The sequence below is a fragment of the Panthera leo genome, chromosome B2 (assembly GCF_018350215.1).
Source record: "Panthera leo isolate Ple1 chromosome B2, P.leo_Ple1_pat1.1, whole genome shotgun sequence".
NCBI classification, from domain to species: domain Eukaryota; kingdom Metazoa; phylum Chordata; class Mammalia; order Carnivora; family Felidae; genus Panthera; species Panthera leo.
In genome coordinates this window covers 48,132,299-48,159,780 of record NC_056683.1, presented here as the reverse complement: position 1 = coordinate 48,159,780, position 27,482 = coordinate 48,132,299, and the positions used below count along the sequence as shown (strand labels likewise).

Here is a 27,482-nt window from a genome sequence, read left to right as displayed (position 1 = left end):
ATTGCTTTTGGACTCCACGAACCCTTACTTTTCTCCCCTAAAATTCATTTTCAGCTCCCCCCTCCCCTGGAATTCCGTGTTGAGGTATCTGTTAGCAACTAGACTCAAAGCTGCTTCAATTTCTTATTGGCCACTTTCTAAATTATTCCCTTTGAGCTTCTTTAAAGAAGTGCACCTGCAGAATTCTGACACACAGGCTTTGATTAAAAAAGGATCGGATTTTTTTTTTCTCTGTACCTTATAGATTGTGTAGGAAGCCCAAGTCCTCTTTGAAGAAGCTCATAAACCATGCGGGCAAAGCTTTGGAAAACAGAAGAGAATGAAATGGTACATACCCCTCCGAAGGAATTACATACTAATCAACGTATTCATATTGTGCTTTTTTTTTTTTACTATTGTTCTTAAAATTGGTAGATGACACAAACATAACAAATGCAAGGTTCTCTGTATGCAGGTGCTGGCAAGGCTGGGAATTAGTAACATTTCTGAAAGGAACTGATGATGAGTCTGAATCAACTTATTGATCCGGATTTTCCTCAGCCGCAGGAGCCTCTCTGCTCGGCGGGCCCACACAAGCGGCAGCCACCGCCGGCACCACGGCGGGCCTCCCGCCCCGCCCGCCCTCGCCCTCCCCGAAGGGTGCCAACGGGAGCTGGGCACCGGTGAGTTAACAACGCAGGGCGCAGAGCGGGGCGGGGGTAACCGAGGGGCAAACGCAAAGGGGCTAACCACACTCATGTTCATCCCGGAAAATTCCCGTGACAGCTTGAGGGAGGGAGGGCAACATAGAAAAGGGTGGTTGGGAGAGGGGTGAGGTGAGGGGGAAGGGCGGGGACTGCGAGAGTTTCCTAAAAAAATATTAAAAATTAAAAAGTTCGTGCGTCTCAGTCAACCAACTCTCAAAGCACTGACACCAACGTTTCTCCGATTTTCTTCCAATAAGTTAGCGTTTTCTCATGTTTAGTCTTATGTTTATTTTTCCAAAGGGGGAAAATCATGGTTTTCTTTTATTATCAGTATTACTAAGCTCGAAAGAACCGAAGTGGAAAATCCGGACGTTTGTCTCCAAGTGTATCTTGAAATAGACACTGAGAACCGATATTGTTGCTCCGTTGTAAGCCTCAGTTTTTTTTTTAAAGTTATTTAGCTCTTTTTTTAAAATTTGATTGTATGTGTATTCTACCTAATATAATTAATTCTTCCAAAGCCAATCCAACATTTTAAAGCTAAAATTAAATTTTTTTCTGTTTTCCTTTTGTATTTAAAACATTTTTCTTTCTTTCTTTTTTTTTTTTTTTTTTTTTTAATTTTTCATTTCCTGTGTTTCTCCTCCTTGTCGCCAGTTTTACTACCTGGGCCTTCCCCAGACGTGTGCCTGTTAGTGGTGGTGTTGTTCAAGAACATCTTGTCCATGCCTTTGAGCGCCTCGGTGAGATAGTTCTGCAGGGCCGTGAGTGCGGCGCAAATGGCCGGGGCTCCGAAGCCGTGCGTGATGAGGCTGAAGTGCGTGAGGCAGCTCTGGATCCCCGGCTCCAGGATAGGGCTAGGTCTGCTGTTCCCGATTGGCGTCCGGTCCTGCGCCAGCAGATCCGTAAATTCTTTACAAAGTTGCCTGCAAAGAGGTGGGAGAGGAAGAAAAAATCACTCTCGGTGTCGTTGTCATTGGCATTAGAAAGGAGACGCGCACACTAGCCCAGAGGCGCCGGGTCACCATAGAGCCGGAGAGCGAGGCTAATGCGGACGATTCCGCTCTGTTTCCCTTCACGGCACTCTCCCTTCTAGAGCAGCTGGGACGAGAAGGAAAGCGGGGGTGGGGAAGTTATGCACCCCTTACAGCCCAAAGCCTTGCCTTTCTCCCCACATCCAGTCTTTCCTCCTTCATTCCAGGACCGCCTAAACCCTGCTTGGGAAATCCGCTAGGCTTTAGCGTTTGATCTTTACTATTCAATCATTTTTGGCTCTTACCTGGCAGATTTTTTTTAAGCCCTTTCCCCCTCCTCTCCTCTGCCTCTCTAACCTCTTGATGATCAGACTCAAAAAGCCCTGAAAGATTTAGGCCCCTAAACCACAAGCCCGTCCCTGGCACAGAAGCAGATTGCCAGAGACTTGCATGGCCCAGGGCAAGCAACTGTTTATTCCAGGACAGAATGCTGATTCCATTCAAAGCAAAAATCTGTTTACCTGCAGTATTTGGGAAGGAAGGTATTTTCCCCCCTTTCCCTTTCTTTTAAGTACAGGCTACTGAAAATCTTTGTACAACAGGATTGTTGTCAATATAAAAGGATTCCTACACTGTTTAAATAAAACCTACAGGTAGATGGGTAAGACACTGGGGAGGGTAGACTTTTATTTGTTGAAGGTTTTTATTTCCTCAGGGCAACTACAATTTAGAGGAAACTCTCAGCCTTAGAAATCCTGTGTGCCTACGAATTGAGCTTATTTGAGAAATTTTTAATATAGGAGATGGACAAGAGGCTTAATATAGGATGGTTTTAGCCCAGAAGGTCCAGTGGCATGGCTTCCCAAAGGCCACGACCTTTCACAGACTGGCAAACTTCTCCTGTCAACCTGCTTCCACCAGTCCATGGGTCTATACAACTCCAGTCCCAGTCCCTCCCCACCCCCCACCCTCACCTCCAGTGTGGCCTGACGCTTGGCAACACGTGGCCTGGCCAACAGGTAAACAAGGCAGTTACCCAGAGGCCCTTATCAGTGACCCTGGGGCATCCTTTGCCAGGGGGATTACTCTCAGGAAGAGTAATGACTAAACAAGACAGAGACTACGTCCCCCACCCCCACCTGCAGCAGGTGAAAAGGTTTTAGTTTTAAGGCTGGTGGTTAGATAATACTGACAGGCATCTCTCTACCCTCTCTCTACTGGTTACTCCATTCAAAATGCACATCTACATCCTCACAACCAGGAAGAAATAGGTTACGGTGCTGACGGTGCTGAAGTAAATAGGGCAGTTCTTAGGCACCTCAGAAGCACCTGTGGGGCTCAGATGCATGTATCCATGCCTCTACCCCATGATTCCAATTCAGAGGGCCTGGGGCTAGGTCCACAAATACCTTGGAAAAGCTCCCCAGATGATTCTGATACTCACCCCAGGTTAAGAAGTGCTGTCCTAAGTGAAGCCACAGGGCTTCAAGGAGTGATGGGGTGGAGGAAGTTACAAGGATTCCTTCGGGAAATAAGAGTTGGTGGGTGAAATCCTATTATCTAATTTATACACTTTAGTTTTATTTTCCCCCAAAGTACATTTACTCTTTTATAAAGCACCAACAGGTCCCCCACCACCAGACAGCAGGGCAAGGGGTAGGAGGGCAACAGATCCATTATACTGCTAGCTGGTACATCAGAAGAAAAACTTTCAAAAACAGGACAAGAGCCAAGTTTTGATCATAGAAGGAGATGGTTAAAGTCTGTCCTTAAGTTTGTACTCATTACCAAAGTGCCAAAAAAGAAATTCTGAACTGGGGGGAACAAATGCTCAGAGTCAAACATTCTAAATCTTCAAAGCCCAAAGCAGGGTCTGTAAGCAATTAAAGTTCTGGGACATTAATATTTTTTGACCCTGCGGAAAGGGGCAATCAAATTCCAATCACGTCTCAAAAACATCTGGACAAATTTGAGCAAATGATTTTTCAGCCTTCCATATATTTCTTTAAATTACGCTGTCAACGGAACAAACTGCGTCCTCCAGCACTAAATAAATGAGCGCCGCTGTTTGGGCCGAGCCTTGGAGAGAAACGTGCGGACGCGCACAGCGCCGCCCACTGCAGGCCTGAGTCGGCCATAAAACACCAACAATATGACACCGAAGCCAAAGACAGGAGTAAATCAAATAAATAGAAAACCCACTGTAAAAGTTCAAATGAGCTCTAGACCTAAATTTAGCCAGAGATTTACTATTTTCCCCTCTGGAATTGTAGTAAATTTTACGTCTGTGGAAGATGCCAAACAGCAACGTTGGAAAGAGAATAATTAGAGCTGCGGGTGGAGATGGGTACACGTGGGTGACATATAGACATCCTGAGTGTGCCTATGACGGGAGATGTGAAACCAGGAAGAAATGTGCACCTAGGGATCCAGGGAAGATCTGGATCCAGGAAAGACCCAGAAAACTCCTGCCTGGGATCCCCAGGGTTGGGGATAAGAACTGTAAAAAGCCTGGATTCATAATAATAAAGCCATTCTCCCCCCAGAAACTTGGTAATAGAGGAGATCAAGACAAACCCACAGCCCTTAATCAACTTGCGTGGGGGGAGAGAAGAGAGAGGGTGGAGCTGGGAGGGCATCCTAGCCAGCAATCCACAGGCTGCAAAAGCTACTTGGACCACTGAGTTGCTTCCCAGCCCCACAAATGAGGTCTGCATTGTCCTCCCAAGCGAGGGGAGGCAGCAAGGTGGGAGTCAGAGAGGAGGGCTGAGGGTCTGGGATACTCACTTTGTAGCGAGCAGCATATTCTTTCGGGAGTGCAGGTCACTGGGGTCCGTGTGCTGCCGATTCAAATACTCAGAAACAGCTTTAGCAGGAAACTCTGTTTCGCAAATATACCCAAAATCCCGAGCTAAGTGAACAGCTTCTCCTGAAAAGACGGGAGTAGAGGTAATAATCAGCACCTAGTCCCTGATCATCTAGGACAGGAGACGGTCCCTGGTCAACCGTTGTTATTTATAGAAGAGGCCAGCTGTTGGGGGCAAAACCAAAGGTGAGACTGATGCCCAGATAAAAAGGATTCTCAAGCCATAAAGTTGATGGAATAAACTTTGCTCCTGCTGCTCTTTCCAGCCTCTCTCTGATGATCCTTTTAGCCAAGTCCTAGCTAGACATCCCCTGAAAAGCTTTGGGTCTCCTACACACCATGCTTTCACTTAAGGGCAGATATATTCAGGAGCCACCTTACAATTGCACCTAGACAGTTGGCTAGACATTCAAGCCAGATTTCCCCCTTCCCTTTTTAAAAAGCACCTGTTATACCTGCTTTAAATAAAGTTTAAAAGTATTCCTATCTTTTGTGTTATATTTTGTATTTCCTATGATTGCATTAGGAAAAAATATCTTATTAATAACAAATATATACAAACAATTCCACGTGTGAACATGTCCACATATATTAAAGAAACATATAAGGAATGAGTGTTTCTGTCCAACAATGAAATATGTATTCTTTGTCAGTTCCCTGATAGGTTTCAGGTCTCTCCTCAGAGGTTCCTGTCATCATTCTCCTACTCAAGAACTTTCTACTGCAGAAAGATGACACAGCAACTATAGAAAACCTGGACATCTGAGTCCTCAGCTTATGTGGAAGACCTTTCAAATAAAACACTAATAGCCCTTCATGCACAGCCTTAGGTGTTCCAGGGAAGATCCTGAACATGGTAAAGAGATATGGTGAATTATCCCATAGCTATGTGATTTTTAAGGAGCATGACTTACTTTTAATCATCATTATCATAGTAACAACAAAAGACTTCAGGCATGGTGCTTACAACGATCCAGATCCATAAAACTGAAAATTGCCAACTAACTATTGTAACTTCAGTAGTTTTACAGTTTTCCTTCCTTCTACACCCAAATTCAAGTCTTAGGCAGAGATAACCTTGACTGCTTTTTAAAATGAGGATTGTGATACTAACAAATCCCTGAAGGGCAAAAACTAAACCCCCCAGGCTGAGAATCAACTGCTAATCAGTGTGATCTGGAAATTTGGTGACTGCTTCCCCAGAGGGTAAGTTTGGGCCAGGCAACTCTGCCTTAAAGATGGCAAAGTGCAATGCCTGTAAATGTGATGACTTTATGGTTGCTGCTTACATATTCTAAGATCTCCTCCAAAAACCAATTCCCCACAGGAGTGTCATAATATCACATCCATAAAAATAGAAGAAAAAACCAAGACCAACATGTTAGACTCTAGAGAAAATTCTATAACTTCCTTCATTAAGACCATCTGGCTGTATTTCCTATCCCTTCCCCGTCCCACAAATTAACTGCAGATCCTCTTGTTCTCAACTGTGTAGAAGTTCCTGTTTATTACATACCATAAATATCATCCCCAACCCCAAAATGATGAGCAAATTAGAATGTGCCTGTCATAATTGTGGCCCTTTAATTCACAATTGATGAATCTACACTGAAGATCATACGTGACTCCCCTCCATGTTTCCTCAGCACCTCCCTGCACCCTGTTTTCTCCTAGGCGTCATTGGCCTTATTAAGCCATATTTCAATAATAATAATAAGTCCCTGGTAATCAGCAGGAGATAGAACCCTGGGAGTGGCATGAGTTTTAAAATAACCATTAGGGGTCAGGAGTGCAATAATAGTTTCCTTATGAAAAAAGACAATGTGCTTTCTACTACTGACGATTCAGAGGTAGAACCTGGGAAGGAGAGGAATATAAAATGGATTGCTGCTTACAGAGTTACTCTTGCGAGAATTCATACAGAGGGAGTTTCACACACTGTCTCCTGCACATGGTGGTACAAGTGACCTCTGCACTGCCTTAGAGTCTGGACCTGAGCACTCTCCAGAGCTTAGGGACTCTTGCACATGTCCTTTGGCCTCTCTACAATTGCCAGTTCCCTCTAAGTAAAAGGACCTTTGAACTTCTCTCAGGCAGCCTCTTGACATTCGACTCATAAGGGCACAACAATTGCAGTGATTTCCAGTTAATCATGAAACGTGTAAAATGTCAGCCTTCAGCCAACAGTTAAACTCAGCCACTTCGTGAAATGGCCACACGTCTTGCTTACCTTCCACCAGGGAGGTGAGTAACGTGACATTTGCTGCTTTGCGCCTGCCCGCGGGTAAATTCAAACCGATTTTTTCTAGCCTTTCTCGCAAAGATCTCCCCCCATTTTTCGATTTGGCTCTGAAATTGCAAGAATTAACATTCTGATTAACCTCAGAGTATTCCTGAAACAAAGTTTAGACTTAGCAATCTAAAGCCCAGTGGAGCTTGAAGAGGTTTTAACTTGAGGTTAGCACATTTTCCCCCTTTCCTTGTGGTTATTTGCTGATAGTTTGCTGAGGTTTGCTTAATTTCTGCAATACAGAGCATAAAAAAATTGAGTCTTTTTTTTATCTCGTGAGAAAATAAAATGATACCAGATGGGAATAATTAGGATGTAGGTTGTGGGTCCAGAAAAGGTAGAAGTTGCACATGCAAACACACAAGCTCTTTCCTCGTAATGGAGCTAGTTGGTAAGTAGAAACTGGGCAAGCGCTACCTTGCCAAAAAGAAGGAAAGAACTGGGTGGTTCAGAGAGAAGGCACTAGCTGAAACAGGTGGGCCTTTCGAGGAAGGAAGGGGTCAAGAATTGCTGTAAGATGGAGTTCGGTTAAAAGGGGAAGGAAGACTGAAACATGAAACCAACATGATGATGGTAATCGCAATAACAGTTAAACTAACACTTTAGGGAGTTTAGTTATGCGATAAGCACTGTATATTGATTATCTCACTTAATCTCATAGCAAGTTTTATACACACTCAATGCCCAGGGGGTGAATGAAAGAAACTTCCACACTCCAGGACTCAAAGGACTCACTTGGAGAGCACGGCAAAAGGATTCAAAGTGAGAAAAATCCATGAGTCACCCCCTTACTTCCTCCCTCATCTCTCCCTGTATGTGCTAAAGTCTTGGCAAAAATACAAGAAAAAACCCAGTTACTCTGACCTCTCTGGTGGTACAGTTCACACAGCCACTTTTAGGAAAGAAAGGGACTTTCAACCCCCCAAATAGGCCAGCTTGAAAAGTTCGTCTCCTACAGCGTCACCTTCCTATCAGAGACACTACCAAAGTGTCCTTTGTCCAGGCACTGGCAGAGAATCTGGGGAGAGGCTTTAAAATCTTAAGATAAAAGCCACCTCTTCCTCCATTTTTCACAAGGTCCTCCAATATTGAGGACCATTTGAATGCCCCCACGGGATAACTGTTAATATTCCATTGTTATTATTGGCGATGTTCTTACTGAAGACAAGAGGTCGCAAGTCTAGTGCAGAATTTTTCAAGCCGAGGGAACAATGCTTTGGTGGCTAGTGACCGATTTAGTCGGCCGCCAAACATACTTTAAAACAAACCAGAGAAGTATCACAGTACGTTACCGGTACAAAGTGGTTTATTCCATGAAACGTCTGTTTTAGATAAGTGTGTGTCGGTTCTGAGTTTCACTCAGGCTACAGAACGCCCTCGAAGTGTCCCGGGGATGGGAAGGAGTCCCGCGCCAGGCACAGGGCAGGGAAAGTAGGCGGCTCCAGCCACCGATCGCAGCGGGAGGGCGAGGCGGCGCGCGCTGACGGCGCGTGGGTCCCGGGGCGGCGGCGTTTGCGCGCGCTGCCCTCAGCACGTGGCGGCCTTAGCTCTCCGCACGCGCAGCTGGGGGGGAGGGGGGGAAGAGGGGGGCCGCGCGCTGGACGCCCGGTTGCTAGGCAACTGCGCCGGGCTATATGTTGGTTTGCGGGAGCGCCCTCTTCCTTCACCCCGTAATAACCGATTTGGGGGTTTTACCTTCTGAGGACGCCGCCGAGGAGAGACGCATTGAGGCATTCGGGGGGCGAAAGCCGTCTCTGAACTTCTCCCACAGTTACTTTGTACTTTGAAGTTGAACTGAGCAGAGACAAACGGCCCGGGACCGAGCAAAATACCTCGCCGGTGTTGACGGACATGCCTCCCAGGAAGCCATCTTTATTCATCATCAGAGAAGTCACAGATTTGGGAGGAACCGGAACTAGGGAGAAAAAAAATATGCCATAAAGGTGACCGGGTTTCGATCCTGGTGACCGGCTGATAGAATGTGTCGGTGCGTGCGCAGGGGCGAGGCCACAGGACAGGCGCCAAGTGGAAAGCTGGAGGAGGAAGTGTTTGTTCCAATGGGGCTGCGGTGCGTTCAGAGCACTGTGTACAAACAAATGGAAAAGCCATCACTCCTCTGGAAACTTACCCCATGTGTGTAGCTATGAGTGCCCCTTGCCACAGTCCCACTTACTATACAAAATCAAAACAGACAGCCCAGAGTTTGAATTATGCTGTGAAACCCGGCAAATCCTATTCCACCATGTGCTAGCTTGTGACCTTAGATATCTCAGTGAACCTCTCTAAATCCTAGATTCCTCATCCATCCCCTAAGGATAATAATCATATTTGGTGCTGAAGCCTGGGAGTGATTACATTATCAATGATATAAAATGGTAATACCAATGTTCTGTATGAGAACCCCTCCCCCCTTTCTTATTGGACTCAAATATATGGTCATCACTGGAGAGCACTGGAGAGTGGGCTCTTTCAGACACTGCTCAAGAACAGCCAAGTAATACCATTAAGCTTGGGCTCGAAAGAGCTGCTCATTTCTGTAAAAGTGGATCTCATTCTTTCCTACATCATAACAACATATTCATTTAGAAATGAACCCAAATGCTCCTCTCCAGTGAAAGCAATTCCACAGTGACATGAATTTTGTTTACAAATTAACTAAAGCACCGGCTGGTGATTGTTTGGAGCAGTTATGATTTACAACAGGTGCCCTGATCAATCAACCAATCACTCTAATTCATGTGAGCGGAGGTCTTGCCTTGCCCCAGTTGTTTCATTTCGGCAAGTAATTGATAACAAACCGCACTCAAGGTATGTTTTATGCAGAAGTTAATAAGAGCTGACAGCTGGTTGCCACTGCTACCCAGGCGCATTCAGTCTCTCCAGCCTGTATTTCTGTTTAATTGTGTTTCAGTGTCATCTGCACCTCAGGAAGAGGCGGGGCTCAGTAGAACCAAAGGGCTGGGAATGAGGAACAATGAATGGCCAATCTCCCAATTCCCGGGCAGTCTTGCTCCTTTGGACTTCTACACTGCTGAAGCTCATTTTCTTTCTGCAGGCTCTAGAAGCCACAGGGCAGGTGACTTTTCCTGGCTTGCCTTACACCTTAGCTTCTTCCGATGGGATATGAAGCCCCCAAATCTTCAAACAATATTTGTTGATCACCAGTTCAGGGGATTTATTGAAACATGCATCTGGCATGAAAAAGAAGGCTCCCATTCCTTCTCTTTAATAAAGATTATGTCTTATCTTATCATCCTGGTAGGGGAAGACATGCTCTTTCCACCATCCAGAGCCTAAAACTCTACATGTCAAACAAGTTGTACAACTTCTCTTGTATAGAATAACCAACAGTGAGTATTTTTGTAACAGCTTATTCTCTCTACTACAGATTCCAGCATTCAGACTTCCATGATTGTTTGGAGACTCCTGAAAGCCAGGTTGGTCCCAAATCTCTTATTTATTAGGAATTGCAGTTTGGCCCTTTACAAACATCTCATGGAAAAGGATTTTCCTAGGAGAATGGATGGAGGTCCTGGAGCATTTCCTTTTGCTACTCCTTAGATGTTTTAGTATTTCTGGATCTGCAGAGTTCAAGGCCCTGTCTCAGAACAGGGAGTGATGTTAGGTAACAGAGTGGATCTTCTGCACTGTCCTGGTTGGGGGCGGGGGGGCTACAGAACATGTTTTCTTCTTTCTGATTCCCCTCATCACATTCTCATATTCCCTTTTGAGAGTGAACCAATGAAAAGTCACAGTGTGAGTATTAATTACATTTGAGTAAAATACGGAGTTAAAGTCATTTAAAAGACAGTGATTTTGGTGGAAACACCCTGTCATTTAATTCTCTTACACAACATCCACATCTAATTTGATCTGTCTTATTCTTCACAGCACTCTTGATTTCCATATTTCAGATTTGTATTCAAGATCTATAAACAAATAATTTACGATCATGGGAATTAGCTTCAAGTAACCTTGGAGAAACTTTTCTCCAAAATATAGATATAATTTTGTAATTTTAACATGGTATGAACTATAGAAATAAGTTGTAAAAAAAATCTCATCTTTGACATCAGCAATATTTTCATATTTAAATACTATTTGGAAAGAATATTTTAACAGAAAATAAACCTCACTATAGAATATTTTAACAGAAGAAAAAACCTTACTAAGTTGAAAATACTAAGTTCATTTCCTGTTTCCCATACTGAACAACCAATATCCCTTAGGATTGGAATTTTACCTGCTTCTCAGAGTCCCAGATGCCAAATCTCTTGAAAAGCCAAGCCTTTAGAGACACTTTATAACCTGCCCTCTAATTTCACTATTGTTAATTGCCTGATTTACCTAACAGCCATTTCCTTTGGGGAATGTATAGTGTTCTCTTCCGTTCCATGGACTGTACCTTTCCTCAAATGCATTATCACCTAAATATCACCAATCCAGTCAGCTTCTGTCAACACATTGTTGTCCTCTTTTGTTGTTGTTCCCCCAGCCCCCCAAAGATGCAAGCCATTTGAGCAGATATGCTTCAGGTTATATTTCCATTTTCTAATTTATTGTTTTATGTTTATTTATTTTTGAGAGAGAGACAGACAGAGTGGGAGTGGGAGAAGGGCAGAGAGAGAGGGAGACACAGAATCTGAAGTAGGCTCCAGGCTCTGAGCTGTCAGCACAGAGCCCAACACAGGGCTTGAACTCAGGAACCTTGAGATCATAACTTGAGCTGAAGTCGGACACTTAACCAACTGAACCACCCAGGTGCCCTTCCATTTTCTAATTTAAGTATAAATCATGTTCCTACACTCTACTCCCTCATCTTCAGGTTCTAACCCTCTCCCACTCTGACCTTAATCTTGGTATCTTAGACTAGACCCTACACATTTCTTGTCCTAACTTTCCTTTAAATCCCTAGCAGTGTTATCTACCTTCCCCTCCACTTTCACACCTGCTTAGCTCAGCTGATTAACCCCATATTTTATTCTCTTTGTCTTTTCCCTTCTGCTTTCCTCCAGCTTATCAATAAACCCAGAGAGCAACAGGACCCGGTTGATTTGTTAGTAATTATGAGCACACTGTTCCTGCTCATGGAACCCAGAGATGACTAAGATAGGTTTAAAGCGACAGCAGGAAATGGTAAGGAAATGGAGCATAGCAAAACTCAGCGTGAAGCTTTCAGTTCTTTACATGTTTACAATTTTCTGTGCATACATTAAAACTGGTTGGTTTTTTTTTTTTTCCTATTCAGTTCTCAGTTGCATATCATGGCCAACTTCTGCACGTAACATCCACAAAACTTGCTCCATTCCTTTTTTCCTGGCATTATATTAGGGAGAAGAAAAAAGGTTTAAACCCAATCAGTATTTCATTAGAGTGACTGGAGTTTTATTTAAGGAGAGAGGAAGGAAAACTGATTACAGAAAATATTATTCATTAGTGGACTATAGAGAACCAAAGTGTTAATAGACTAGCTCTTAATGTGTATTTTTTAAACTTAACTATGAAACCGTAGCCTTGAGATCTCTGTGTTTGACTGCAAACAGACCCTTTGTGGGTCTGATCCGCTGGTGGAGAAGAAAGGAAGAAATGAACCCATCTAATGGATTCAAAGGTGAGTCCCTCTGAAAGGTACTCAGACTTAAATATGTAAGCTACACCAGGAAGCCAACAAGAGGTTGAATACTGCTTGAAATAAGTACTTCTTACCAGCAGAGCACCCTTTTCTTTATACTTGCATTGTCTCTCATCTACCTGAGGGCTAAATATTATTTCACATGGATATACAACACATCTATAAATGTGAGCACTGAAATCCTGGAAAGAAAAATAAAAGGATTCTCACAAAGAAAGCTGGCATATAAAGAACTACGAACATCCAGTGTTAGCATCCTTTAGGGGCAAAGTCTAAGAGGCTATAAACTGAATGGGTCCCATCACTTACTTGGTGTGTGGGAACTTGGGAAAGTCATTTATCTTCTCTCCATCTCAGTTCCGCCCCCCTCCCCACTGGGGGTGGAGGGTGGGAGTTGGAGAAGAGTGTCTGAGCTTTCCAACTTTGAAATTCTGTGAACTCTTGGGGCACCTGGATGGTTCAGTCAGTTAAGCATCTGACTTTGGCTCAGGTCGTGATCTCACGGGTTTGTGAGTTCAAGCCCCGCGTCAGGCTCTGTGCTAATAACTCAGAGCCTGGAGCTTGCTTCGGATTTTGTACCTCCTTCTCTTTCTGCCCTTCCCCTACTCTCTCTCTCTCTCTCAAAAATAAATAAAAATTTTTAAAAATTCTGTGAACTCTGATTACTCCCTGGGTGGCTGGAATGTATCTCAGAGTCTTGAGTTGAATAAATACCTATTGGGATCCAAGTCAGCTCTGGAAATGTGAACCTCTTCCTTTGAGGGGAAACTCAAACCCTTTCAGAGGCTCTGACATAACTCTCGGTGCTTTTTTACCTTCTAGGTCAGAAGGAAGAATCCCAACATTGTAATTGAAATTGGCAATTTCTTCCTACCTCCCCCCCCCCAAAGAAAATCCACACCAAATCAAAGTGTTTATATGGGGAAGGGGCCAGAACTAATGGGGAAAAAAGTGGGAAAGAACTGAGGTTGAACTGAAACTAACCAAACAGGATATCCCCAAGACCAATGAAAATGCCCCACAGTCACATTTGAACCTTGGACTCCAGCCACACTAGCCTTTCCAAGAAATCCCAGCATATTTTCTGCTCTCTAAGGTGTCAAACCTATTGCATTTTGGCCTCTGAATGCACCAAACACTTCTTCTTAAAGCCCAGGTGAGCCTTTTTTAGTTAGGCTATAGGATGGTGGCAGTGATCATTTATATTAGCTGGGCACCAACGCAGCCCCTCCCCGGCCCAGAATCCTAATCTTAATGGAACTGAGAGTTAAGAATGATTTTTTAATGTCTCGTTGGATTTTTAGACTGTTAATGTACCGAATCCTTCTCATTATTACTTTATTGATTGCTCATTGACCAGCCCCCTTCAAATCGTATTAACCACCCTCTGCCGGTTTAGATTAGGAGAGTTTAAAAAGCACCTTTCATTACTCCCTCCACTCCTGCCACGGAGTTGAGACTCGGCAGCTTAATGGGAGCTCTAATGGGGCAGCTAAGAGGAGAGGGGCCACGGTCCCTGCCGATTGCATTAATAGCTCAAAGGGGGCCAATACAGAAAATTAGCCGTAAACGAGCTCTGGAGATCTTCAAATGAAAGAGCCATTTATCACGCTGGCTACCTTCACTCCACTCGTTTGCTCTCTCTACTGGGAACAACTCATTTCCTCTTAACTAAATTACTTCAGAAATGTCAGCTAAGCCCAGATAGCAAACATAACAAGAGAGCTAGCCTATAATCTATGAGGTGATATCAACACGGGTGAAAAATTGGTTAAATTTTAGGAGAGAGTCCATAATTAGAGACAGTGACAGACATAGAGACCTTTATCTTTTATGCCTAGGTCTTCTGGCTTCAGTATATATAATAGCAGAGACAGCGAAACCTGGGCCAGTGGCTGCACTTTTATTAGTGAGGTAGACTTTTAAAAATCCCTCTACAAAAAATAAAAATTAAAGATCTCTCTAAAAACCCATTAGAAAATAAATTAAGCAACCGAGTCCCTTGCCCATTGTTGAGATGTATAAAACTTAGTTCTGAAAACTGTCTCACCTCCTCTTTTATGAAATTAATCTCTGGGAGATATCCTTCATAAGGGTTGGGGAGGGGACAAAAACGAGAGACCAGAGGGCCAGGAAGAAGCAAGTAAATCCATACCCTTATTTTAAATGATTCACAGTTATCTAGAAAAGTAAATCAACCACTTATTTCTATTTTACCCATGACTCTCTAAAGATAAATATATGATACTCAGATCTTTTCTTCATCTAATAAAGGAAATACCTGAAGTATTAAATAATGGAGTTGACCTAACACTTCATATTCATACCATGCCCCCTAAATCAATAAAGTGACTGGAGTGCCACTTAGATGTTTTAAGCTATACATTAAAAAAAAATTAAAAAGGCTTTAGAGGCCATAAAAAGTATTGCATGTTTTCGAACAGAACCAGCCACTTTAGTCAATATTCTCCTTATTCCTGGAGATACCCTTATACATAAATATTCATATTTTGCTGACAAACATATACTAGCCCTGAAACCAAAGCAGCATACATCTAAGAATATTTTCAGGTCCATTTTGTTAAGCAAGCTAAATTCCGAATATTTTTATTGGCCTGCCTATTAATAACATTTCTGATTGGTCATCTGTCGGGCATGACCCACTGACAGCCCAAATGTTGTTTCTAGGATACAGAACCCTGAGATAAGGGGTTCTAGCCTCTGGTGAAAAGGGAGGGAGGGCTAAAACAAAAAAGAAACAGAAAAGCCAATGGGGAAGTACCTCCCCACTCTCCCCGCCTTGCCCCCATCAACTAGCAGTTAACCAAAAGAGAAGACCCTAGAGGAAATGGTGAAAGTGAGCTGTCAGCACAGTTGCAAATCTAAGCACCAAGCCTGGGTGTCCGAGCAAACCAAAAAGCTGGCATTAAAAACTGAAATGACACTATCTAAAGAAGATAGGGAGAGATGTTTGGAGCAACACTCAAAATAAATAGTTTTGCCCCAAATCTCACCATTCTTCTTCAGGATATTACATTCCAAAGCCAAATGGCATTATTCAAGTACAGCTCCCCCCACCCCTGCCCCAACTCCCATCCTTCTTTTTCTGTCTTTGTAAAGGAAGATAATTTAGAATACCCCACCCTGTTTGGAATCCTTACTTCACAACCCTTCTACTGTACCAGGCTTGACTTTGCATTCCTTTCCAAAGCACCTTTTCTTTAATTATTTTTGTGACTGTCATGTGGTTCAAATTAATCATAACTGACGGAAGCTAGGGATTGTTGACATCAAATATAAGGACGGGCCTTCTCCAGAATTGATAAGAAAGGGTTACAGTAGTTAAAACTGTATCTCCAAATACCAGCTCTAGCGATAATTAAAGATTGCACTGTTTACACATTCAAGCTCCTAAATTGGTGGCATGTGAGTGACATTCGGGCCTTTCGGCAGCCACACTAATCGCCAGGCATTCTCTCAGTGACTGTCAGAAGAGAGGGGGAAAAATTAAGCAGCTGCAATACGCCCGAAATGAGTTATTGTAATTACATTTAATTAGTTTAATTAGTTAATTATTTTGCTTACAGCTGTACAAGAGACTGCAAACATTTGTTAATATCACATGCCCTTTAACAGTATGGGGTGATTCCACAGTCACACTAAATCATGAATGCATATGTAGGAAGATTTAGAAATGTGCATAGGCTGTCTCAACTTCTCGGGATGTGCATATTTAGCAACACATTTCGCAGGATTTTTTTAAAAAAATAATAAAGAACTCATAAAAGAGAACTGGGAACAGAATTACCACACACAAAAATCAAATACAAAAACAAGAGAAGGACCTGTCTCAATGACCTAGGTTAGGGTTTAGCTCAGCAAACTCCAGTCATAAATGAAATAATTATAGCACAGTTTTGAAAGCAGTGTTTCCTAACCAGTTCCACACACGATGGTAGTTCGATTATTTAAGATGTGTCTACAATTGCTGCCAAATGTACCATGAGAAAGTGGCAACAGTCTCTGTCCCTCTGTCTCTCTCATCTGGGTTTCTGTCTTTGCCCCTCCCTGTTTCCTTCTTCCCAACATGCCTTTTACACCCAGGCCTTTTACACCTTTGTCCTGTGATTGTGCACAAACATTTCTCTCTTATAACATAACGAATTCCCCCAAAGCGAAAACTCATAAAGACATGACTGCACAGGAAAACTTTGCTTACTTTTGGGAGGAATAATCCATACCTTTTTTTATGACAGACTGGTCCAATAGATTCATGCCGCTGTTATTGGCATCTTCAACTGACTGTGAATATAAAAACATCACTATTCAAATTGACTGGATATTAAAGAATTGCACACATAAATCATGTCATTCCAAACTGGAGTTTCTGTTATTTCCATTTATATTAATTCACAAAGGGAGGTTTTATTATTATCATTATTACCTCCAAATCAACATAGAAATGAAAGTCACCCAAATTATAAATTCTTCCAATGGAAGAGGAGGAAAAAGGAAACTGCGAGAGACATCTGGGATGCAGTATTGGTTTAGTTATTATATTAAACATAGATGTTACACAGACATATAAACTTTCATATTACTTGCTCTTATGAATTGTGAAAATTTGGCAACAGCTGAAAGATTTTCACCAATATAAGTACGGATAATTCCTGTTTTCAGTTCTATCCCAGCACATCTTAACCCCAGAGTCACTTTACAAATACATAATAGTTTACATTATGGGATTTTAATTAAAGTCTGAGCAATTTGGAATGGAATGCAAACAGCAACACATAGGAACACGTTTGCAAGCTGGCAGGACCGCACACACTCTTCAGTCCGTACACGTCCTTGTGTGCTATGAATTTCTTGCTGCCTGATAATCCCTCAGAGGAACCTGCACAATTTGCTTCCCCTCCCAATCCTGCTGCTGCTACTTCCCAGCAAGAAGCACACCTGTTAGGGCCACAGTAACCACAGACACACAGCCCCCGATCTTCCCAGTGATCACCTAGGTTCTGGCAAAGAGCATTCATCTTCTGTGCCACAGTCTTATCCTAAAGGGGAGTTTCAACCCTGGGTGTTGGCAGCACTTCTGAGGGGAAATGGCTGTTGGGATGAGTTTCTTACTGTCAGGATGTACAAATACAGAAGTTCTGGCTGTGCGTCCCAGGGCATCCAAAAGCACTGTATTCCCTCCTCTCCCCACCCCACCCCACAAATGAAAAATAAATGCTAGGTCTTTCTGAAATGTACCGCTGCTTTCTTTCCTTGATTCTTAGAAACCTACGTTCGGACCAATCTGTCCCCCACTCTACAGAGAAGGAAAAGCAAACGGCTTGGGAGTGAGGTTGTGTTTTCACAGCACCTCCCACCCACTCACACCTCATCCCCAGACAGGGTGTGTGTTCATCACAAGGAAGAGACTGTCTACCCCAAACAAGCAGCACATTAGACACGAGATGATCTAATCACGAGGAGCGGGGGAGGAGCATGTTAATTTGTTTCTTTACGTTTTTAAGAGTCACTCTTCAGTTGTCGGAAAGGTGAGGAAAATTGTTATTCCCCGTAAGACCCGTTTTCCATGTTGCAACATGCCATGTCCATATTAAGAAACAGTAAAACGCTTTAGCAAATACTTCATACAACTTGCTCGGAACTCCTCAGGACACCCCCACCTTGCACACCCGCGTGCGCGCGCGCGCACACACACACGATTCACGCCTTGCCATGCTCACGTGTCTACAGTGCGAGGCGTCCACTCAAGACCAAAATAGTCGTCGGTGACTGTGGGCGGGCAGGCCCCGGATCTCGGGGGCCGGGACCCAGGGCGCCCCCACACCTCACCCTCACGCAGATACGTAAATATGTATATACGCCTCATCAGCGACGTGGGGTAGTTGTGGTAGTTAATGAGAAGGCTCTTGTCTGATTTTCTATCTAATTACGGCCGCCTGCTGGGTTTTTGTACAGGATATTCACGCAGCATGCTGGCGCTTAATCGTCACAGGGAGGATCGTAAAGATTTAATTAGGACTGCATGCGGAAGCGCAGAAAAACAACTCAGACTCGTAATTACTAGACTTCTTTAGTTAAAAGTGATACCAGGGGTTGCTTTAAGACACTGGTGTGTGTATGTGTGTGTGTGTGTGTGTGTGTGTGTGTGTGGTGGGGTTTGACAACGTCCTTATATGCTTATACTCAGGGGTAGTAGAGGTGACGCGAGGTTAGGGAGCAAAGACTGGAAGAAGAAAAGAGGGGTTCCACGACAACTAAACTCCAAAGTAGGTGTCATCTCACTCCATCTTTCTCTCTGATGCTGTTTTTCCGGAGTTTTTTTTTTTTTTTTTAACAGTGCACACCCCCCAACACACATACACGCAAATGGGTGAAATGTAGCATACCCAGAGCCCAAACTGCGATTTGCTAGTTTAATAGCCCCTGTGAGTAAATTGAAATAGAAATTGACAGGGTTTTATAGTTTCATTTAAAAAAATATTAGAAGCATTTGGTTAATTAGCTCCCCTCCTCTTCTCTCACGGTCGGTCGGGGCGGTGGCCCTCCGCGTGTGTCTGGGTCACACGACATACCCACAAACCAACCCTCGGCCAGGTGAGTACCCCTCGCGGTGAGGCCCTCTGGCCCAGCGGCGCCCTGGGGACCTGTCAGGTCCGCGGCTGGGAGGGGGCAGGGAGAGGGATCCGGAACACACACTAGGTCTTCGAGTTCGTACAAGTGACTGAGGTCCAGGCCGAGGCACCCTCTGGTCCCTTTTTAAAGACTGGTCAGGCGCAGCCAACCCAATCCGTAGCTGCAGGAAACGGTGAAATCCCCACCGGCTCGGGTAACTTCACCTCCCCCCTCTCCCCACCCCTACCCGCACCCCCCCCCCCCCCCCCCCCCAGCAACTCGGAGTGGATCCTTCGGGATGGAGCAGCTCAGGCGAAGCCCCTGCATTCGGGGCCCGGTCCTAGGTACATCTCTCCCCCGTCTTTCTTTGTCACCTGCCCCCTGTCGTGTCAAACGCATCCCTGCCTCAGAAGGTCTGTCATCGCCGCCGCGGAGACAGAGATCCTCCCTGCAGCCTGGGACAAGCGCAGGATGTATCCCCCGTGACCCCGTGCACTGAAGGTCGTCCAGAAAAAGTCCTGCGAGCCACCCCACCCCGCCAGATGACGGGTTTGGAAGCCTCTGGGGGAGGAACTCGGTAGAGGTGGGGAGCATGCGTGGGCCGGGGCCTGCACCTTCTCTCCTCTGGGCTCTCTGCACCTCCGCAGTCCTTGTTTCGACGCAACAACTCAGCCTGCCGCGCGACGCTTTGATGCGGGTGTTCTCCCCAATACACCCTGAACTGGTCCTGTGCTTCTCTCGTCCTTTGCATTTGACCAAACACCCAAAACCCCTCACAATTCTATCTTAAAAAAAAAAAAAAAAAAAAAAACTAAAAAACTAAACTAAACTAAAACCAAACTAAACTGAGACCAAAGAAATCTATTCCCTCTTTTGAGAGAATTCCTGGGTTAGAATGACTGAGTCACTGGGCCTGCAGGGTGGTGGTGACACGGCCAGTGCGTTAGCATTGCCAACAGCAGTGGTGATGAGTTGGTCCACTTTCATTATCTAGCACTTTGAGCCATACTCAGAAAGGTTAATTTAAAAACTTGCCCCCTCCCAGACACATATTACCTCAATACATTTTTTAAAAAGCTATTAAATATTTCCTTCTTGTATGGTATTCTGAAATGAGCAGTATCTCCAGACAGGGATCATCAAGCTTGATTAAACCAACAAAACTATCGTTCATGTTACTATGGGTAAATCCAGCCACAAATCATGTGATCCCATTATTTTGGGAAATAATAAATAACTGAATTTCTTCTAAAACAATAAACCATTACAGGCTACACACAGGCAGCATTTGACGCTGTCACCACACTTTAACTGTCCGAAATAAATGTATATTTTCCCCAGTAAGGTAAAACAGAAGGACTTTTCCCTTTCCCATTTCATTTTCCTTTGCTTTAGAGGTACGTCTAAAACGATGCATAATATATACAACTATGACAATGAGACCAAAGTGTCAAATACCTTTCAACCGTATTTATCCTTTCTGCAGACTATTTAAATTAGGGAGCAAAAGGAGACCTGCTCAGAATCACCCAGACAGTTTTTCGAAATCATTTCTTTGATGTTTCTTTGTTTAGTTTAACCAAGTATTCTCAACCAAATCAGGCTCCATTGTGTAGGTTGCAGATGGGTTAGGGAGTGGGTGGGGGGAGTGTTTTGAGCCTTTTGTTTTAAGAAACAAACACGTGATGCCTGTCTAACTGGGATGGTGGCTTTGGGGAGAGGAGAGTATTAATGGAGCGGAGAACTGAGGAGGGATGTGGAGAATACTACTCCATAGTCGTCTGATGCACCAAGAGGTGAAAGCAATTCTCCAAAATGGTATGTGTCCTCTTGGACTCCCAGGCAGAATTATGGCTTTCTGGGTCACCCCCACCCCTACAATTATTCCATTTCTCCGGAGATGACTTTGGAACTCATTTATCTTCAAAAAGGGCTCAGCAGCTTATGGGACATTCAAAGTAGGACCTGGTTTGGATGATCATAGCACATGTTTTTCTGCCCCATGTGCATTGTCATGCTTAACATCCAGCAGGAACCTCTGGAGCCCAAGAGGCCCTTGCACCTCTATGCTGAAGCCCCAGACTCTAAGCAGCCCAAGCTTTCACCTGCCTTGTCAGGGGCCAGGCCCACTATGGAACGTGCATGGCGGGGGGCAGTGGTGGTTGGGAGGGTACCTAGCTTGCTAGCACAAAGTACAAGAGAAAAAGGAAGTAGCTAAGGCAAGAGGAAAAACAACTAGCCTTGATTGTGATGACCCTAAACTATCAGCCCGTACATGCATCTCTTTCTCCTTCAAGATTTCATTTCTAGTGGTTCCAGCTTTCATAACTGGACCTCCAGAAATCGCCACTACATGCATAACACATAAACAGTTATATAAGTCGTGTCCAGCTAGTCCTGTTTTAAAGATGGAAACTCCCCCCACCAGGATGCAGAGTGCCCCTCCCCCACCCCTCCCATCTCCCGGGGCACTCACTATTTATTTATTGTCCTTCTCATTTGTTTGTTTGTGGTTACCTGGACGTCTTCCATTCCGGGATGGCCGAGGCCGTGCAGCGAGAGGCTGTCACCCATGCCCGCGTCCAGGCCGTGGTGCGCCGAATGCAGCAGCACGTCTGGCCGGCGGACCGAGTGGTAGTCCCTCCGGGGGTCGAGGCCCGAGAGCTGGGGCAAGGCGGCCCGAGGCTGGGGCAGGAGAGAGCCGGCTTCTGAACCCACTTCTTGCCGCTGCCGTTGCCCCCAGGGATGCTGCTGGGGCTGGTGCAGTGGGTTCAGGGAGTAGGGGTCGTTGACGTGGGAGTAGGGGTCCTGGCTCTGGTGGTAGGGGAGCGGCTGGTAGGGAGGCGGGAAGTAGGGCGGCTGGAAGTCTGACGACGGGGTGTGGGACAGCGGCGGGGCGCTGGAGTAAGGTCCTTGAGACACCGAGCCCAGCTGTGAGAGCCTGGAACTGTGGCTCGGGACGCCATCGTGCCGGTCCTGGGAGCGGAGAGAAGGAGAGAGAGACAGAAGCAGAGAGAGAGAGAGAGAGAGAGAGAGAGACAGAGAGAGAGAGAAAGAAAAAAAAAATACAAGCGACTAATGGAGAAGCCCCGCTTCTGTACATTCTTCCCAGGACAGGGGAAGCAAGAGTCTGAAACTTATACTCCCAGGTTGACTCAGAGGGCACATGATTTCAGCAATTCCAAATGCGAGGCTTTGAGGGGAAAAGTGGGTAGAATCACCACCCACTTAACCAACATCTGAGCCTTCTGTTGGGAGTGCAAAGCAGGCAAAAGGGGTAAGGGTCAAGTAACTGAATGTATGGGGGGAATTCTAAATTCCTTAATTAAAAATATAGGAGCCTCCCGTACAGTGTTTCCTCTTCTGGGTGTTTTAAACTATCTTTTCTAACTCTTCCAGAGGTGCAAAGCATAACAAATAAAACTTCATACTGTTTGCTCTGCTGCTGCTCCTGTTCCAAACCAACTTCTGCCTTCACTGGCAACCCAGCCAGCTGACCAAATGCTCCCCACACAACCTGATAATTCCAGGAGCTCTGAGAAATCTGCCTACTCTGAGTTCCCAGTCACCCCTCCCTCCCCAAGAGGAATTAAATCATTTAAATACTGTTTGATTGAAATGGATCTCATTTGAAATTACATCCTGAACCCACGTTCCTTTAAGTTGAGTCGTGGTTCGAAGGAGTTATTTCTATGGTTGCTTTTCTGTATCTAATGCTATGATACTCCAGGGTGTGAAAATTAAGGACCTGGGGAGGGAAAAACAAGAAAAAGCCCAGACAACTTACTGTTGGTTCTGTCTGGAGTGGCAAACTGAGTGGAAGGAGAAGGGGGAGGTGTGTGTGAGAGAGGGGTGTTTAAGTTTCTCCCTGTCCTTTGTGGAAGTGCCTTGGTAAAGTCCCCGTGATTCTTTTTTGGAGAAATTGTCACCTAAATTTCCAAACTGCAGTGGCAAATAAAAAGTTTTTCTCTACGGCCTCCCCCCTCCCCAGCTGACTCATGGAGCTCAGACGGAGAACACACAATGCAGAGAGAAGCAGCTGCAGCCTCCTCCAATTATGGTGCTAAATTACCAAGCCAAAGGCGCTCAAAGGAAGACAGAGACAGAGAGAGTGAGACGCACGCACAGAGACGGAGAGACAGAGAGACAGTGAGAGGGGGGAGCATGCAATTCTGGTACAACGTGAATCCAAACTCACCATGGATGAATAGGTGTGGACTAACATCTGGAAAAAAAAGCCTGGTTACTGCTCAAAATCAAACAGTGATTTAAAAAAAAAAAAAATCAAGGAGTCCAGCAGAGAAACGAGCTGGACACAGGAGCCGAGCTTGAGGGGTTTCCAGGACAAGCCATCAAAAAAAAAAAAAAAAAATCCCCCCCCACCCCCAAACAAGATTGGCGATGCCTGTCACACACAGACAGAGCTGTTCATCGGGTCTCTTGCTGTCTTTTTGGCCTCTTTTCTTCTGCCGCTCTTCGGGGCTCCAGATACAGTCCTCTTCCACCCGAAGCTGGGCTCAGACTGCTCCAGCGCCCCTTCCTCCCTCCGCTTGCCTACACCGCCTCATAATAATTGATATTCATGACTATTAATATTACACGAGTACTTTAAAGGGAGAATGGAGGACAAATGGAGCGTGAAGCAGCAGCGAGCGCAGAGCTCCCCTACTATTGTAAATGACGTTCATTCAGTGGAGAATTACTAGATGTAATCAGACGAGGGGGCTGGCAAAGGCAGACTGGGGAAAAAGTTTAGCAGGAAAGAGGCAGAACTTCAATTAACTGAGCCGGGGACACGCGTAAGGCAGCCCCTGCTACTTTGGACAAGGCAGTGAGGGAGAGCATCGCTGGGGGCTTGTACAGAATGTAGGTGTCCTTGTTCCTGGAGAGGGACTTTCCTAATGGGAAGAACTGATCGCCCTAGGTGCTTTGTGTGCAGATTAGAAAAACAAAATAGAAAGGCGTTGCCTCATCATTTGGAGGGGAGAGAAAAGTAAACCGGTGGGCCTGGTTGTTTACAAGTGACGTTTGCAGATTTGCACTGAATATTGGAGATTATGCTGATTTATTAAAGGACTGGAGAGAGATGGGGCTTTTTTTTTCATCCCTTGTGTGACCAGTCCCTTTTCACTGCTCAGTCTGTGATTTTTACCTCAATTTAAAATATATGCAATCAATCTCCAAGTACACTAAATGTATCCTTTCCAGGCAAAGCCAGGGGCAACAGAAAACCTTCTGGGATGTTTCAGGAACCCGTTCAACTGGCCTGACTGCCATTTCTGTTAAAGTTCAACCTTCCTCCGGACTTAAAAAGGTTCCTTCCACAGGGCTCCTGGTTCTCCTATAGTTTTGATCAGAAAATTTAGCCAGATAAGGGTACCTGCAATATTCTCTCTCCTCCCTCTCTTTCCCTCGCTCTCAGTTCCCCTCTCTTCTCTCTCTTCCCTCCTCCTTCCCATTTTGGTCTCCTCTCTCTACCCTTCTTGCACTCCACTCCTCCCTCTTCCTCTTTCCCTCTATTCTTTCTGTTGTCCCTCCCTCCTATCTCATTTAGCCAGTTTACTTTTCGTAAGCAGAGACCAAGTTTTATCCTGCTTACTTTTGGGAACCCACTGAAATCCCTCTATGTATATTCCCAGCTGTTCACACACACCATGACCCCATCTCCGTGAGTGTCATGCTCACTTCGGGCGCTCACATTCTTTAAGATAATTCTAGCGCCTTCGACTTTACCATTATCCCGCCTGTTAAAGAAAGAAAAGGAGGCCGAACCGAAACAAGCCCCACCAGGCGGAGGCGCGGCTCTTCGTTACAGTCGATACACCGCCACAAAGAGGAAAGGAAAACCCTCATCATCTCTGTGTCTCTGTGTCTGTCTCTGTCTGTCTCTGTCTGTCTCTGTCTCTCTCTCTCTCTCTGTCTCTCTCTCTAACACACACACACACACACACACACACACACACACGCACACACACACTCTCTTAGGGTTCCGGCCCGGCCGGAGCTGGGGGCACTGGCTGCCTGCGGGACGGGACGCGGCGGCCGGGCGGCGGTGGGGCCGCGGAGCCCCAGTCCGCGGGGGTGAGGCTGGGCCCGCGGCGTCAGTCGGGGCTTAGCGGCCGCCTCTGTGCGCGGCCGGTTCCCTGTATCCGCCAGGCGCCTCCCGGCCGGGCTTTCCAGAATCTTCCCGGAGTGCCGGGGTGGCATTTTCTCCCCCACCGGCTCGGGGCACCTCTGTGCGTCCCACCGCGACCTTTCCGTACGACCGAGCGAGCGCCACTTGGCGCCGGTCGCCCAGGACTTGGCTTCCCGTCCTCCTCCTCTCTCCAACTTTTCCGCTTTACGGTCTCGGTCGCCCGGCTCGCCAGCTTCCCCCTGCCCCCTTCCCTAACTGTGCGGCGCCCTCCCTCCGAGCGCTTCTTTCCGTCCTCCCTCCCTCGACGTCTCCTCGAGTCTGCGCTGCCCTCTTCCCCACGGCACCCAAGTCGGGGTCTGCGAGGCCATTCCGCTCGGAGCGGAGCTCCGCGGGCCTCCGCCGCCGTCCCCTCCCCGTCCCGCCGCGCGCCCCGCCCGGCCGCCCGCCTCGCCCGCCAGCCCCGGAGCCGCCCCGCCGCCGCGTCAGCCGGCGCCGGAGGCCGACCAGGGCAGCGGCGAGCGCGGCCCCGGCCCCGGCCCCGCCGGGCTCCGGGCAACTTCCCCCGCCCCAGAAGAGTTGCGCCAACCCCAGCGCTGGAGAGCCGTGCGCGCTCAACAAGGGCAGAACACTGCGTTAAAAATACCCCCAAACGGGGTGTTGGACGCACTGACTCTCAAAAAAGCAAAACACAAGGAAAAAGATTTTTAAAAAAAGAAAAAAAGGTCTGCTAGGACTCCTTAGCTTCTGCTCTATCGACACCCATCTAGCTATCTACCTCCCTCCTTCTAATTTTCCGTCCTCTACTTGGATCCGTTTGTTACCGATTTCAGAAGTATTACTGAAAATAAAAATTAAAAGCCCGAGTCTGTTACGAATGAGGCTTGAACATCTAATTCTCTCCTACACTCAAACCCAGGAGAGCCTCTGCCTTGATCAGTCTCTATTTTCTCTGCCCACATTGAGTAGCACCACATTCCCCATCAAAACCTAAGGGGGGGGGGCGAAGAAGAAAGAAAGAAAAATAAAAGAAAAAAAAAAAAAAAGAACGAAAAGAGAGAAATTTCCTAACTTTAAAGTAGCCAGATTTCAACCTTAAAGTCCCTTTTTCCGAATACTGAAGTCTCTCCCCCAGCCAGCTTTTCTAAAAGTTAGGGAAAGCTGAGAAAACCGACCAGAAATCTACGACTAAATAGCTGAAAAATATATATCAGTTGGGGTGTCAAGAAGCTCAAATTCTGTATCTGCAAAGCTCTAAGATGCATCTGGGGGTGTCGGCTCACCTCATAGATATCCTCGTACTTGACATTCTCCACGAGCTTCCAGAGCATGATGGCAGCCTGGTCTCTAGGAGGTGAGTGCATTCATGTGAGGAGCAGATGTCTGGCTTCTCAGGACTCCGCTGTCTGTAATGATCCATCTATAATTGGAAATGGGGGATACACACCAAATCCGACGCTCCTCTCCCATCGCAACTTATATCTGTTGTCTCAAACAATAGGCTGGAGAAGTAAGCCTCAGCAGAGGGAAAAACATTATTACACACACAGGAGTTAGATGCAACCCACAGACATATATATTATAAAAATCATAAACACGTATTTACACCCAGACACCCACATTGAGTTATATAAGCACCCCTGGGTCACTCAGTCTACAGACTCTAAACATGCATTTAAAGGAGAGATAGGCGTGCAGTGTGATTAATAGAAACATACACATTTAAAAACCTCTATATGGAAAATGATGAATCATTGTAGCCACTGACTAAAGTCTTTACAATTCATAATGAGAAACCAGGGGACCAGCAGTCCCCCATTTTCTATGTAGATTTTAAAAGGGGGACCATTACTGAGATTTTTAAACACAAAAGCTCCTATTCATGTGTGTTCAGCAGGAGGGTATTTTGAAAGCTGGATTTGGGGATTTTTTAGGGCAATTTCTCTGTATTGATGTCTACAAACTTTTTTTTTTTTTTTTAACTGTATCTCTGTCCGAATAGAACCAAAAAAGCCAGCTCACCACAGTGACCATTTCTAATATTTTTTGGTCATTTTGTCCTACATGTTTGGAAACTTAAATACTGTATGAACACCTCAATCTGTCTTGTTTGTCATTTTAAGGGTTATTTGTGTGCATTTTCAACGAATTCTATGTGCCATTCTTTTCTTGGCTAGAGTCTCCACATTATGAAGTTTTGTTTGGTTTTTTTTTTTTTTTTTCAGATGTTGGGAACAACACATGCAGACATTCACACAATCTTAATTTCGA

At 45.4% G+C, this 27,482-nt stretch overlaps 1 protein-coding gene across 3 annotated transcripts; it reads right to left on the bottom strand.

The window, feature by feature from the left end:
* Positions 1 to 466: 466 nt before the first annotated feature.
* Positions 467 to 26,575, bottom strand: TFAP2B (transcription factor AP-2 beta). 3 transcript variants are annotated; one of them, XM_042939030.1, is made up of 8 exons: positions 26,495 to 26,542; positions 21,596 to 22,054; positions 16,668 to 16,750; positions 11,164 to 11,198; positions 8,512 to 8,671; positions 6,757 to 6,875; positions 4,448 to 4,589; positions 467 to 1,612 (listed from the first exon to the last, which is right to left on the bottom strand). In XM_042939030.1, the coding sequence occupies exons 1-8, from the start codon at positions 26,540 to 26,542 to the stop codon at positions 1,312 to 1,314; spliced, it is 1,347 nt and encodes a 448-aa protein (XP_042794964.1). In that variant the 3' UTR covers positions 467 to 1,311. The 3 variants fall into 3 exon arrangements, with proteins under 3 accessions (XP_042794964.1, XP_042794962.1, XP_042794963.1); XM_042939028.1 differs by lacking the exon at positions 11,164 to 11,198 and having other exon boundaries at positions 8,512 to 8,731; positions 16,690 to 16,750; positions 26,495 to 26,575; XM_042939029.1 differs by lacking the exons at positions 11,164 to 11,198; positions 26,495 to 26,542 and adding an exon at positions 23,277 to 23,303 and having other exon boundaries at positions 8,512 to 8,731; positions 16,690 to 16,750.
* Positions 26,576 to 27,482: the final 907 nt, after the last annotated feature.

Excerpts from the sequence above, each read along its gene's own strand:
- TFAP2B (XM_042939028.1), bottom strand. The coding sequence starts at position 26,575 with ATGCACTCACCTCCTAGAGACCAGGCTGCCATCATGCTCTGGAAGCTC. Across the intron at positions 16,751-21,595 it reads CCGGAATGGAAGACGTCCAG|TCAGTTGAAGATGCCAATAA; the intron begins GTAACCACAAAC and ends TTATATTCACAG. Across the intron at positions 4,590-6,756 it reads ACTCACCTCCCTGGTGGAAG|GAGAAGCTGTTCACTTAGCT; the intron begins GTAAGCAAGACG and ends CCGTCTTTTCAG.